The sequence below is a fragment of the Perognathus longimembris genome, chromosome 8, assembly GCF_023159225.1.
Source record: "Perognathus longimembris pacificus isolate PPM17 chromosome 8, ASM2315922v1, whole genome shotgun sequence".
NCBI lineage: Eukaryota > Metazoa > Chordata > Mammalia > Rodentia > Heteromyidae > Perognathus > Perognathus longimembris.
In genome coordinates, this window is record NC_063168.1 from 61,859,230 (window position 1) to 61,873,736 (window position 14,507).

The following is a 14,507-nucleotide window of genomic DNA, read 5'->3' on the forward strand; positions in this document are numbered from 1 at the left end:
CATGGCAGCAGGGACAGAGGAAATAGAGCAAAGCGAAAATGTAGGCATCTAAAAAAAGGAATGGAAGGAGGATGACACAGGTGCAGGAAACGGAGTTTGCCTTAGGCTCATTATTATTTGCCACCCTACGAGGCCTCTTTTGAGTAGCATGACCATATGTGATCCAAATAGAGACACCTTTTATATTTTAGTTTATTTTGCCAGTATAGGAGTTGGAACGCGGGGGCCTTGCTTGCTTGCTTGCCTGGCATTTTACCACTTGAGCCATGCCTTCCAGCCCTGCCTTTTGGAGGTGAAGTCTCTGACTTTTCTGTCTTGGCTGGCCACGAACTTTGATCCTCTCCAGATCTCAGCCTCCTGAGTAGTTAGTTAGGAAGTGTGAGGCACCTGTGCCTGGCCTACACCGGGGCACTTTTGAGACTGAAGAAGGTGCTCACCCCTTCCTTGCCAGGCCAAGACAGAAGGCATAACCTAGACCAGATGGCAGGTGTCAACAGGGACTGAGCTGTATAGTCCCTCTACCTCTGAGCCCTGGATGCAAGCATCACAACTGGCTTCTGACCCAGCATCACTCTGAAGGCCAACTCCCACAGACCTGTCCCCACCAAGGCCTTCCCAGATACTTTCCATTTCAACAGCCACACCTAAGCTCCATCCAGCCCCAGCTGGAGGCTTGGCCATTTTCCTGGTCCCCTAGACCAGGAGGTCCTCTCCCTATCTCTTACATCCACCTGTGACAAAGCCAGGCAATTGCACGCTGGGAACCCTTGCCTCCAAAGCTGTAGTCCCAGCCTGCTGGTGGCTCCTCCTTCCCTAGCCTCTCCCCTAAGCCACCCTTTCTGTTTGATAATACCGTGTAACCCTGCATTTCCACTGGGTTAGGAACAAGATGAGAAACATAAAGGTGGACCACCTAACTAGGTGGGCCTCACGGTTGTAAAACATTCCAGAGCCTCTTCAAGGAGTTCACTGTTGGAGATTCTCCAGGGCCCCGATACAAATGACCAGACATACACAGCCTTTGATTTGCTGGCAGTGTCCGAGCCTGATAGGAAGGAAGTCAGCATCACTTGGAGTCAGGAGAACCCTTCCGTCTTTCCTGGGGCTGAGATGTCTGAGAGAAGGCTGGGCACGAAGGAGGATCTGGAAGGCAGGAAGCTGCTGGCAGAAAGGCCAGACTGGGCAGCCGTAGCTGGATGGTGATTGGGCTGAGCTGTGCTTGCCCCTCCAGGAAGGTCTGGGGTGGCGGTGGAGGGCGGGTAGGGAGGGCTGAAGGCAAAGGGCAAAGTGGGACCAGGGCCCAAGTACCTAGGCCACAGCCCTGCCATGTGCGCTGTCTGACAGGGATGTAGTGACAGAGACAACAGGGTCTCCTTCTGGCTGGAGAGGAGAACACAAAAGAAATCAGCGATGGAGCACTGGGAAGATGGAAGTCACTGCCCTGGTCCAGAGGTCAGAGTAGGGCAGAGTTGGCTGAGTGGCCTGTGTGTGGCACACATCGGTCCCTGGAGCAAAGCACAGCAGAAGGTGTGAGCAGGCTTGGGTTACACATAAACACCCACCCCAGCCAGCTAGAGGACACATACACGGTCATTTCTACCAGCCAGCTTCTCTGGTCTCCTTCCCCAAGAAATGAGGACGTGGCCATGTGTACTATTTTAGGAATTTTCCTGCTGACCTGATCCTCTGAAAAGCTACTGATTTTTGTTTTGTTTTGCCAGTCCTGGGGCTTGAACTCAGGGCCTGGGCACTGTCCCTGGCTTCCTTTTGCTCAAGGCTACTAGCACTCTTACCACTTGAACCATAGCACCACTTCTGGCTTTTTCTCTTGATGTGGTGCTGAGGAGTTGAACCCAGGGCTCCCTGCATGCTAGGCAAGCACTCTACCACTAAGCCACATTCCCAGCCCCAAAGCTACTGATTTTTGTGTGTTGATTTTATATCCTGCTATATTTCAGGAGGTTTCTAGCCAGTATCAAAATTTTTCGGTAGAGTCTGTAAGGTCTGTAAAGGATCATGTCATCTGCAAATTGGAAAAAAATTGACTTCTTCCTTCCTTATTTATTAAACTCCTTTTGTTTTTCCTGCCTTATGGCTTTGGCTAGGAATTCTAGTACCATATTCATTTTTTTTTTTTTTTTTTTTTTTTTTTTGGCCAGTCCTGGGCCTTGGACTCAGGGCCTGAGCACTGTCCCTGGCTTCTTCCCGCTCAAGGCTAGCACTCTGCCACTTGAGCCACAGCGCCGCTTCTGGCCGTTTTCTGTATATGTGGTGCTGGGGAATCGAACCTAGGGCCTCGTGTATCCGAGGCAGGCACGCTTGCCACTAGGCTATATCCCCAGCCCCTCTAGTACCATATTCAATAAAGAGAGTGAATGCTCTTGCCTTGTTCCTGACTTTAGGGGAAACAATTTCACTTTTTCCCCGTTTAATATGATGTTGGCTACAGGTTTATCATAAATATCCCTTTGTAAGTTCAGATACGTTCCTTCTGTTCCTACTTTCTTCAGAACTTTCCTCATAAAAGGGTGCTTACTTTTGTCAGAGACTTTTTCTTTATTAATTGAGATGGTCATATTTTTTTTTCTCCTTGGTCCTGTTTCTATAATATATTACATTTTATTGTTTTATGTATATTAAACCAATGCTTGCACTCCTGGGATAAAACCAACTTGATCTTACTGTATGATCTTTTGAATGTGTTATTGAATTCTGTTTGCAATAATTTTATTGAAATTTTTTGCATCAATGAGAATAATCTATGATTCTTTTGTTGTTGAATTTCTCTCCAGTTTTGGAAGGAGTGCAGTACTTGCTTCACAAAATGAATTTGACAGTGTTCTTTCCTTTTCTATTTCATGGACGAGCCAGAGGAGAATCAAACGTTAGTCCTTTTTTTGAAGATCTGAGAGAATTTAGCCTTGAATCCATCAGGTCCTAGGCTTTTCTTTGTTGAGAAATTCTATTAATGCTTCAATCTCATTGCTTGTTCTAGATCTGTTGAAGTAGTTTTGGTAGGTCAACTGTACTTAGAAACATATCCATTTCTTCTAAATTTTGCATTTTATTTGAGTGTAGGTTTTCTAGGTATTTCCTCATGATCCTTTGAAGTGCTCTGCTATCTGTAGTAATACTCCCTTTTCACCTCTAATTTTATTCATTTGTGTCTTGTCTCTTCTTTTAATGAAATTATCTAGGGGTTTATTAATCTTATTTTTTAACTGTATTTTTTTTCTTTTCTTTTTTGGTACTGGGGGTTGAACCCAGGACTTAGCACTTGCTAGGCAAGTGCTTTGCCACTGAGCTACATCCCAGCCCTTATTTACTTTTTTTGTGTTTTGGTTTTTTTTGGCCAGTCCTGGGGCTTGGACTCTGGGCCTGAGCACTGTCCCTGGCTTCTTTTTGCTCAAGGCTAATACTCTGCCACTTGAGCCACAGTGCCACTTCTGGCCATTTTCTGTATATGTGGTGCTGGGGAATTGAACCCAGGGCCTCATGTATACGAGGCAAGCACTCTTGCCACTAGGCCATATCCCCAGCCCCCTTATTTACTTTTTAAAAGAACCAATTTTTGCTTCATTGATTCTTTATATAGTCACTTAGTTTCAATTTCACTAATTTCTGTACTAATATTTATTTACTTATTTATTTTGGTGCCCGTCCTGAGGCTTGAACTCAGGGCCTGGGGACTGTCCCTGAGCTTCTTTTGCCAAAGGCTAGCACTCTACCACTTGAGCCACAGCACCACTTGTGACTTTTTCTGTTTGATACTGACGAATTGAACTCAGGGCTTCATACATGCGAGGCAAGCACTCTACCACCTTCTCAGCCCATTGAGGTGTATTCTTTCTTTCTTTCTTTCTTCTTTTTGTCATGGGACCTGATCTTAGGGCCTTAGTGCTCTCCGTGAGCTTTTGAGCTCAAGGCTAGCATGCTACCACTTTGAGCCACAGCTCCACATCTGCTTTTCTGGTGGCTAATTGGAGATAAGAGTCTCATGGATTTTGCTGCCTGTTCTGTTTTAAACTGTCATCCTCAGAACTCAGTCTCCTGGGCTTGAGGTGTATTCTTATGTTACTTGTTTGGGAACTCTCTGGGTTTTTTTTGTTTATTTCAGGTAGGAACTCATAGCTGTAAATTTCCCCCTTATCACTGCCTTTGCTGGATCACAATGTTCTGATAGGTCGTGTGTACATTTTCATTAAATTTCAGCTTGTTATTCAGTTTCTTCACTCTCCATGTACTTGAGTGTTTTCTATAGTATCTTTCTCTGTTGAGTTCTAGTTAATTGCTATATGATCTGATAGAATACAGTTTTCTTGTTCTTGCTAAGACCTGCTTTATGTCCTAAAAATATGTTTTTGGAAAATGTTCCAGGAGCTGATAAGAATAATGTGTAGTAAGCAGTTGCTGAAGCTGCTTTTTGATTGGGACATATCCATTGGTCAGGGTGAGGTCTATTAGTGTTTCAAAGTCCCAAAGTATTTATTTAGTAAGCCTGTGTGTACACTGCTTCTTAGTGCCCGTGTGTTAACAGCTGTACTTTCTCTCTTTCTGTGTGCTGGTCCTGGAGTGTGAACTCAGGGTTTGGGCACTGTCCCTTAGCTTTTTCATTCAAGGATGATGCTGTACCACTTGAGCCATACCTCCACTTCCAGATTTTTGCTGGTTAAGCAGAGGTAAGAGTCTCATGAACTTTCCTGCCTGGGCTGATTTTGAACTATGATCCTTAGATCTCAGCCTCCTGAGTAGTTAAGATTACAGGCATGAGCCACTGGTGCCCAGCTTCTCATCTTAAATCTTTCTTTCTTTTTTTTTTTTTTTTTTTTTGCCAGTCCTGGGCCTTGAACTCATGGCCTGAGCACTGTCCCTGGCTTCTTTTTGCTCAAGGCTAGCACTCTGCCACTTGAGCCACAGCACCCCTTCTGGCCATTTTCTATATATGTGGTGCTGGGGAACCGAACCCTGGGCTTCATGTATAGGAGGCAAGCACTCTTGCCACTAGGCCATATTCCCAGCCCTTAAATCTTTATTTCTTTGGCAGTGAGATGTTCCGTAGTTAACAAATGGCTTGCTCTTGCTTTTTAGTCAAAGTTGGTTTTTTTGTGTGTGTTTTGTTTTTTTTTTTTACAGTCCTGGGGCTTGCACTCTGGTCCTGGGCTCTGTCCCTGAGCTTCTTTTGCTCAAGGCTAGCTCTTCACCGTTTGAGTCACAGCACCACTTCTTACTTTTTCAGAGTCCTTTATTGGAAATAAGAGTCTCATGGACTTTCCTGCCCTGCCTGGCTTCAAACTACTCTCTCCAGACCCCAGCTTCCTGAATAGCTAGGATTACAGGCATAAGCCACCTGTGCCCAGCTTTTTACACCAAGTTGCTCTTTTATGCCTTTTTGTTGGAGATTCAAGACCATTAATGTTTGATTTTAATATTCAAAGGTATGCCATATTGCATGCCATTTTATTGTTTTTAACATATGCTTCTCTCCTGTTTACTCACTGGTAATCTATTCATCTTGTATAGCTTATTCTTTACTGTTTTCCAGGTTTTGATTTTGTTCTGTGGATAGAATTCCTTTAAGTATCTTTTGCAGTGCTGGCTTAGAGGTTATGAATTCCTTTAATGTATGTATATCATGGAAGGTTTATGTCGCCAGTAACTATGAAAGGTAGCTTTGCAAGGCACACTAAGTAGGTTAACAACTATTATCGTTCAGGGTTTATGTCCTTTATGTTCACCTTACATTTAGGTTATAAGACCTCTGTTGTTATTCTAATAGCTTGTTGTTATTATAACTGTTTCTTCTCCTTTTCAGTTTTCACTATTCTTTCCTTATTCTGTTTAATGTTTTGAGTATAATGTTTCTCGGGAACTTTTCAAGTTGCGATATTTATTCTTTGCACTCAACATACTTAACCTTTTGACTTGTTTGGAGTTGACTCTCACTTCACTAATCACTAATTTCCATATAGTTTTAACATTTGTCTCAACTGTACTTTCCAATGTCCTTTGAGTTCTCTTCTGCAAGACCAATGGTCAGCCCCGTTATGGAGTATAGGATTTAGGTAAATATTTATCCCACTGGGTCACTCTGGCTATGTGTCGTGCAGACCGTGACTGTCCTTGTCAGCTCAATGTTCTGCAGATCAGGAGCTGAGCTTGTGGACACCACCACACCTGCTTCTGTGGCCTACAATAGGCACAGAAACAGGTACCAGTTACATAAGGAATCGTGCCTGGATACCCAAGTCAACCGGCTGGTCATGGTGGTGTGGGCATGTCAGCTCAGTGGCCCAGGGGAGCCCAAGAAGGAAGACCTCGGCTTGGGCCAGCTAAACCATGCTGGAGACATGGCTCCAGTGGGGTCCAGTAGACTCCTTGGTGTGTGATCCTGGCTTACCATCCTTTTCCCTGTCCACAGTCTTCAAGTCTAAAGCGTTTAGATGTCCATTATCCAGGTAATGACAGGTGGGGGCACCAAGGGACTCTCCACTGCTTCTTGTGAGATTTCCAGCAATCTCCGTTTTAACCTGTTGCCACATACCCAGCTTTTCCATCTTCTGGTGCCGGCAATGCCGGCAATACTGAAAGTCATGGGGTCTTTAGGGTAAATCGGTTCCACTTACTGTGTCCTCTTTGAAAACATTTGGGTAGTAAATTACCGTCTAAGCTGTTTTCCATTTAACTTAAAAAATATGTAGCTGTTCAATTTTTGCATACCACTGAGATACAACCCGAGTCCTATCCTAAGTTCTGAGGTTTGGACTCGGGGTCTTGTGCTTGTTTGACAGGGTTCTACCACTTGAGCCATACCCCCAACCCTACCTAAATTCTTAACTCTGCCTGAGCATCATCCATGAGCTTCTTTTGCGCAAGGCTAGCTAGCACTCTACCACTTGAGCCACAGTGCCACTTCTGGCCTTTTTTGTTTATGTGGTACTAAGGAATCAAACCCAGGGCTTCATGCATGCTAGGCAAGCACTCTACCAGTAAGCCACATTCCCAGCTCCCTTTACCTAAATTCTTTATGTGTTTATGTCGGCTGTTCATAGCACAATGAAGTGCACCTACCAGGAAGGATCACAAGGTGGCGCAGTCACCCTATATTTAGTTTGTATTTTTTCTAGTGCACTCCTGCCCATCAACAGCAAGAGGCCTGCCTAATTCTGTGAGATCCACAGAATTGAGGCCACTAGCCTCAAAAGGCTTTCTAGTTCATCTTTTAAAAACAAGAAATTAAAATCTCAAGGAATCAACCAGTTTTTCAAGACTGGGTAGCAGTAAGAATGGATTTAGGCTTCAACTTCTAAGTTATAATTGAAATTGTCATTAAATAAAAATAGCTGGGTTGGATACTGGTGGCTCACACCTGTAATCCTAGCTACTCAGGAGGCTAACATTTGAGGATCATGGTTCAAAACCAGCCAGGGCGGGGCTGGGGACATAGCCTAGTGGCAAGAGTGCCTGCCTCGGATACACGAGGCCCTAGGTTCGATTCCCCAGCACCACATATACAGAAAATGGCCAGAAGCGGCGCTGTGGCTCAAGTGGCAGAGTGCTAGCCTTGAGCGGGAAGAAGCCAGGGACAGTGCTCAGGCCCTGAGTCCAAGGCCCAGGACTGGCCCAAAAAAAAAAAAAAAACAGCCAGGGCAAGAAAGGCTGTGAGACTCTTCTCTCCATTAAATTAAGTCAGAAAAAGCCAGAAAGAGTGCTGTGGCTCTAGTGGTAGATAATGTCTTGAGCAAAAGAAGCTCATGGATGGTGCCCAAACCTTGAGTTTAAGCCCTAGGGTTGACCAAAAAAAAATTTAACAAGCTGGATTTTGGTGATTTGTACTGTAGTTCTAGGAGTCTGCAGTGGAAGGACTGATTGAGCTTAGGAGACTGGGGTCAGCCTGCCAAGACCTTATGAAGTGAAGAGATGCATGCAGGCGAGAACAAGACCAATACACCCTCCCCCACACCAGTGGATTGAAAGGGAGGATACTGATTGCTACTCTTCTGCTCCGTGGGCAGAAACGCACCAACATCTGTGCAGACACAATGATGACAGGAGAATCCTTGCCTACCAGACTCTTGTAGTCTGTTAAGGAGAAAAACCATACAGAAGACAATTAGGTTGAACCAGGGAACTGTGCCATGCAGGCCCAAAGTGCTCTTACTAGGAAGAAGGTAGAGCGCACCTCCTGCTCAGAAGTGTGCATCTGATGGCAGACTCAGGGCTGGCTTTGGAGAACCAACAGAGTTGTTAAGAACAGCTAAAAGATGGTTTGAAGGGGAATATATCACAGCAAGGTGTGTAGGTGGTAAGGGCTAACCGAGATGCTAACACCCAGCAGGCTCTCCTTTCCCCAACTCCCCTTCACCACCCAGCCCCCATCTGCCAACCATTTCAAGCAGGCCCTGTTCAATACCCGCCCCCACCTGGAACCTGTCAGTTTCCTATCCCCAAACATGCTGCTCTCAGTCTCGAGATTACCATGACCCTCCCGTGCCTATCACACCCTCCAGCTGGATTTCTTGATCTTTTTACAACACTTTTCACTCTGCCCTGGCTCAGCAGTCCACACACCTAAGAACAATCCACATGTTTCTTCCTCCTCAAAGCCGCAGCTACTCTCCCCATCCAAATCTGCTCTTCTGATTGCAGCACTGAGAATTTAGATCATGATTACTTGGCTCTTATGTGCTTGGATTTTGCTTTTCTAAGCCAGATCATCCATGTATAGTCATATCCTATTTTCCCATATCAGTCTCAAAGGCAGAATCACAAGTCTCTCCCTGGACACACAACAGGTATATAACAAGGTGGGGGAAAACAGGAATGGTCAGTATTGAACACACATGACTCTTACAAGTGTGTTACAAGACAACCTGTCTACATCAACCTTCTGGCAGATAAGTCTCAATGACAAATATCTATCTTTATTAACTACTAAGGCCTTAAAATGGTATTACACATTTGTTTTGCCAATTATCACATATAAAGCCAAAGCTGCTTTGGAAAGGAGGAAATAGTCTGCTTCCAGGTAAGAGGAGGGAGCCAGGGCTAGGGCCACACCCCTCTGGTGTGGTGGGCCTCCCTGGGTGTCCTGAATAACCAGCGGGCTTCAGCTGGAGATGCTATTGCATCTCCTGTTTCATACACTGCTTTTGTGTCCCAGGACTCTCCAGTCTTCTATTTAAAAAAAAAAAATTAATGAAAGACAATCCTTGAAATTGTCTTCCAGTTCTCCATGGGCTGAAAAAATTCCTTTGGCAATTCAGTACTTTTTATAGTTTTCACAAGAAACCCTCCAACTCCATAAATGAAAACCAAGTCACACAGTTGGAAATCAAGTCTTGTTTTTATATGAACAGAAGTAGACCGTCTAGAAATATTTCAGTTTATTTAAATTGGTAAGTAGAATATGAAACCGAATTTGTAGCTAGTACCAGAGAGTGGACTGAACTGTTGGTGTTAATGAGAACAGCTTCTACATAGGATCCCAAGAGACGTACAGAAAAGGGGCAAAGCCCTAATAGTAAGCAAATAAAACTCATGTTCAACAGATTATACAAAAATTGATTTATACTCCATTTCCCTTTTTTTGTTGATACTTAGAAAGTGCAGATTTAACAAAAGGTAGCCATATCCTTTCTATGTACAATGCCGATTATAATTATGCAAACAACAAAATGGTCAGTCTGTTACCCAAAAATCCCAGTGTTCAGCTCTCAAGCCTTAAGTCATTGAATTGAATAAGGGTTAAAGAGGGTTAAGAGCAAAGAACAAAAAACTACTGCCACATTCCAGATAAGGGGAAACAACAAATACATTAACAACAGTAAGTTTAACCTAAAGCTTTTTGAGAAGCTTTTAACATAATTTCATTATTCCTTTTAATGGAAAACTGGGGATTATTTGGCAATGCTGCTTTTACTAGTAAACAATGATAAGAGTCAAGTGTGGGAAAGACCTAAGAACCACCTGTGAGGCATATAAAATTGTCTTTAGGGCACTATCTGAAAAATTCATGGGTTCTTGCAGCAGATATGTCCCTAGGCTGTTGTTTATGTGAGCCAAGAGGTCATTAAAATGCGCATGACGACACAGAAAGACTTTTCAATGGATGCTGCTGTCCTAAACTCAGCCTCTGCTAGAAATGAATCATGCTATTCACAATTATTTCAACAAAGGTATCATCTTAGGATGCCAGCAGCATAGCAAATTTAGCCTACCCTATCCTAACAATAAGCAAGGAAGCCAAACTAGAAAGATGAAGTGGAGGAAGGACAGGGTTAGAAGCAGCTAGAGAGCTTATCTTTACATGGAGAAGCCTTTTTTTTTTTTGTCCTTTTTATAGATCCATGGTAATACAAGTTTTCCAAGAGCTGTGAGGCTAGGACTTGAAATTAATATTATAAAGTACTTCTAAATCTTAAGGTAAAGACAACTTAACACTGAATAAGTGTTCTTCAGAGGCCAAATCTCAATACATTTGGCAAATATGTTAATAAACTCCACTCCTCCTTTTTATTTTTTTAAACAGTCTTTACTGGGCTACCAAACTGCCAGAGGAGTTGCCAAAATGGAGACTACTCAAATTCAGGTTCAGAGATTTATTCTAGGAAAGTGAATAGGATATATACCTAATTAGAAAGACAAACCACAACACCCTCCAAACACTAGTGCATGCAATTAACTCTTCCATTTCATAAACTTGATGGATAGAACTGGAAAGGAGAAAAGGGAAGGAAAAGGGGACCAGGAAGTAAGACAGCAGGGCAGAGGTTTGAGGGGGAGGAAAATGAGAGGAAGACACCAGCTAACTGACATCTGATAGTAGGCAGTTAGAATTTATCTTTCTGTTTACTTAGCAAGTTAAATCAGTGCTTTATGTTAAACTTGACAAACCTAGTTTGCCCCTTTTCGTTTTAAATAACTCTGACCATGGCAGGGGGGCGGGAGAAATTGGTGCAGGTGAGAGAAGCAAATAAAAGCAGCATGCAGGAAGATGAGACGCAAGGTGAGTGGCCAAGGAGAACCGGTGGCAGGAATAGTTTAAATATCAAGGCCACTGAAAATAAGACTCAGCAAACCCAAGCTATCATTTCTGCATTACCCTTTGTCCTCAATTAACTACTTTGAAAATTACAGCCAAGCAAACCACAAACATTTTCATGGTTTATGTTTAGATGATATGTCTCCTGCACATGCTTCCACCAGAACAAAAAAAGGAAAAACCAAAGAAGTTCCTTTCCACATAAGGCACAGGACAAAATTAACCCCACTTACATATTCAAGGCGAAAATGAGCGTTTTCCTGGCTTTTGTTTGTTTCTTTTGCTATCACATGTCTATAGATTATAGGGACTCAAACACATTATCCATGACAGAAAATTCCACTGTTGTACAAAATAAAATTGTTAAGTCTAACTTTTATTCTTATACAATTTGCAGAATAGAGTTGAAATGATTGCTATAGATTTAATGTTGAGAAGAGGAACCAGATATAATACAACTGAAATGCAGCGGTGAGCTGAGCAAGTACATTTAAAATGAACTCACAGACATGATTTTGCTATACATTTTTTTTGTTTAAAGAAAATAATAAAGTCAGCAAGCAGTCACAGATGAAAGAACAAATAAAATAGGTGGACTGAAATTAAGATGAGGAAGAAAAATATCTGCTTAGAGTTAAAAATGGACAGAGTGGTTTATTTTGCAGCAAGAAGAGAGACGGGTGGTGGATGGCAACGGATGAACAGGAGAGCGCTCAGCAGCATTTGCTCTTCCAGCCTGTCACGCCTCCTCCACTGCTGATATCTACATTTTCACTGTTGGGCTCTTTTACAGGGGTCTGGAACAAACACACAAGGAAAGTAACCCATGAACAACAGTGCCATCCATAAACCAAGCCTCAGCAGAAACAGTCTCATCAACATGCATTCATGCAACAAAAAGAACAATCACATCTCTCCATACAGAGTCAAGATTTGGACAGTTTAAAAAAATCTTTATTTAAAATTCTTTAGTTTAATTTTTATTCAATCTTTATTTTACCTAGCTGTCAATGTGTGCGCACCAGTCCTGGGGCTTGAACTCAGAGCCTGGGCACTGTCCTTTTGTGTTCAAGGCTAGTGCTCTACCACTTGAGTCATAGTTCCACTTGGCCCTCCCACCCCCACCCCACTCTTAAACTGTAAGAGTTTAACGGATTTTCCTGCTCAGGCTGGCTTTTAACTGTGATCCTCAGATCGCGGCCTTCTGAGTAGCTAGCTAGGATTACAGGCATGGGCCACCAGTGCCTGGCTGCCTGGATTAAATATGTATTTTTTAAATGTTTCAGCCTTACTCATAAAGAGAGCCACACATTAAATCTACATTTAAAACCTGTCAGATTGGGTAAGATCTGAGATTCATCATCTGCTATTCTGTGCAGGGTGTGTGAGTAACTGGTGTTTTTTGACGCTGGGGGGCAAAATTTGACAACACCTATCAAAATGACATATGCTCTTTGGCCACTGCTGGAAACCTATCCTGAAGATTTTGCACGTACAAAATGATTATGCACTACAACAGTGTATATGACTGAAAACAGCAACACCATGCTGGACTACTGGACTAGTGGACTAGCATGTGACAATCCCAGGTTCAATTACTCATAGTAATTGAGAAATTAACTATGCTGGTATTCTATGGGAGATGGACTATTGGCAACTGAAAGCCTTAGGCAAACTTTTCTGTACTTGTATTTCACTTTTTAAAAGTTGGGTATCAATCCCAGGGTTTCAAGCAAGTCATTTACCACTGAACTAATTCCTAGTCCAGTCTTTATATTTTATCTTTGTGGAATTAATTATCCAAGCAAATAATTTAAGATTACCCTTTTAGGGCTGGGGGATATAGCCTAGTGGCAAGAGCGCTTGCCTCATATACATGAAGACCTGGGTTCGATTCCCCAGCACCACATATACAGAAAATGGCCAGAAATGGCGCTGTGACTCAAGTGGCAGAGTGCTAGCCTTGAGCAAAAAGAAGCCAGGGACAGTGCTCAGGCCTTGAGTCCAAGGCCCAGGACTGGCAAAAAAAAAAAAAAAAAAGATTACCCTTTTAAAATTTTTGCTTTTGCGGTGCTAGGGATTGAACTAAGGCTTAATTAAGTGGGCACCTTATCTAGCTATATCCCAGCCCCTATATAATAAAATCTCACAAAGGGTGAACAAATGCATCAGTGGTACTTGCTGGACACTATGCGTACTGAAAATGAACTATGTGGGCTGGGGATATAGCCTAGTGGCAAGAGTGCCTGCCTCGGATACACGAGGCCCTAGGTTCGGTTCCCCAGCACCACATATACAGAAAACGGCCAGAGGCGGCGCTGTGGCTCAAGTGGCGGAGTGCTAGCCTTGAGCAAAAGGAAGCCAGGGACAGTGCTCAGGCCCTGAGTCCAAGGCCCAGGACTGGCCAAAAAAAAAAAAAAAAAAAAAAGAAAATGAACTATGTAACTTGTGGGTGGGGATGGGAAAGAAAAACAGAGAGCAAGAGAAGGGGTTACTCTGTCCAAAATGAAAAGTATTCTTTATCTAACTTAGAACTATAACCCCTCTGTATATCACCTTTATAATAATATTATAAAATCACTCAATTTATTTTTGGTGTCAGTTCTCAGCCTTAAACTTGGCCTCCTGCTATCACTTGGGGTTTATTTACTGTTTGTGGCTGGTGCTCTACCACTTGAGCCATGCCTCCAGTTGCAGCTTTTTGCTGGCTTAGGGAGATAAGATCCTCTTGCACTGTCTGTCGAGGGTGACTCCAAACTTCGACCTTTCTGTGTAGATATGAAACACTAGTCCCATTTTAAATTATTTCTGGAGCAAAGCAAATTTACATTTGATACTTTAAAAATTCATATTGAATCAAAGTATGCATACAAAAAAAATAAGACACTACCTTAATTATGTGGGCCTGTTTACCTAGGAGAACTCTATAAACTCACATGTCCACTCAGATGTTATATGATACTCGAGAGGCTCTCAAATTATATATGACTATAAATAGCACCATTTTAAAAAATGCCAAGGCTGGGAATGTGGCTTAGTGGTAGGGGGGCATGCATGAAGCCCAGCCTTGAGTAAAAAAGCTAAAGTAGCACCCAAGCCCGAGTTCAAGCCCCAGTATCCACACACACACAATGTTTTTTTCTTGACCCATTAATCTCTGAAATGTAAAGTGCCTACATCATTAAAAAAAAAAAAAAACACCTATTTTTTGGTTTCATTCTCTTCATTTAATTGAACATACATCTTTTTCACTGCTCATGCAGGTTTTTTGTTGATTTTTTTTTCTTCAGGGGTACTTGGTAATAAACAAGTACTCTACCATAGAGCTGTGCTCCCAGCCCCACAACCTAGTACTTGGACTAAGATTTCAAAACCATGTTCTCCAGAACTGACAAGCGTGCCAGGTGCTGGTGGCTCATGTCTGTAATCCTAGCTACTCAGGAGGCTGAGATCTGAGGATCACAGT

The 14,507-nt window shown here is 42.9% G+C and overlaps 1 protein-coding gene across 1 annotated transcript in view; it reads right to left on the minus strand.

Annotated features, from left to right (window-relative positions):
• Nucleotides 1–9,368: 9,368 nt before the first annotated feature.
• Rab10 (RAB10, member RAS oncogene family) overlaps nt 9,369–14,507 on the minus strand; it is a 55,781-nt gene continuing 50,642 nt past the window's right edge. The window contains exon 6 of the mRNA XM_048353288.1: nt 9,369–11,838. Coding sequence (XP_048209245.1) covers nt 11,755–11,838 — 84 coding nt within the window. The 3' untranslated portion in view covers nt 9,369–11,754. The remainder of the gene's footprint in view (nt 11,839–14,507) is intronic.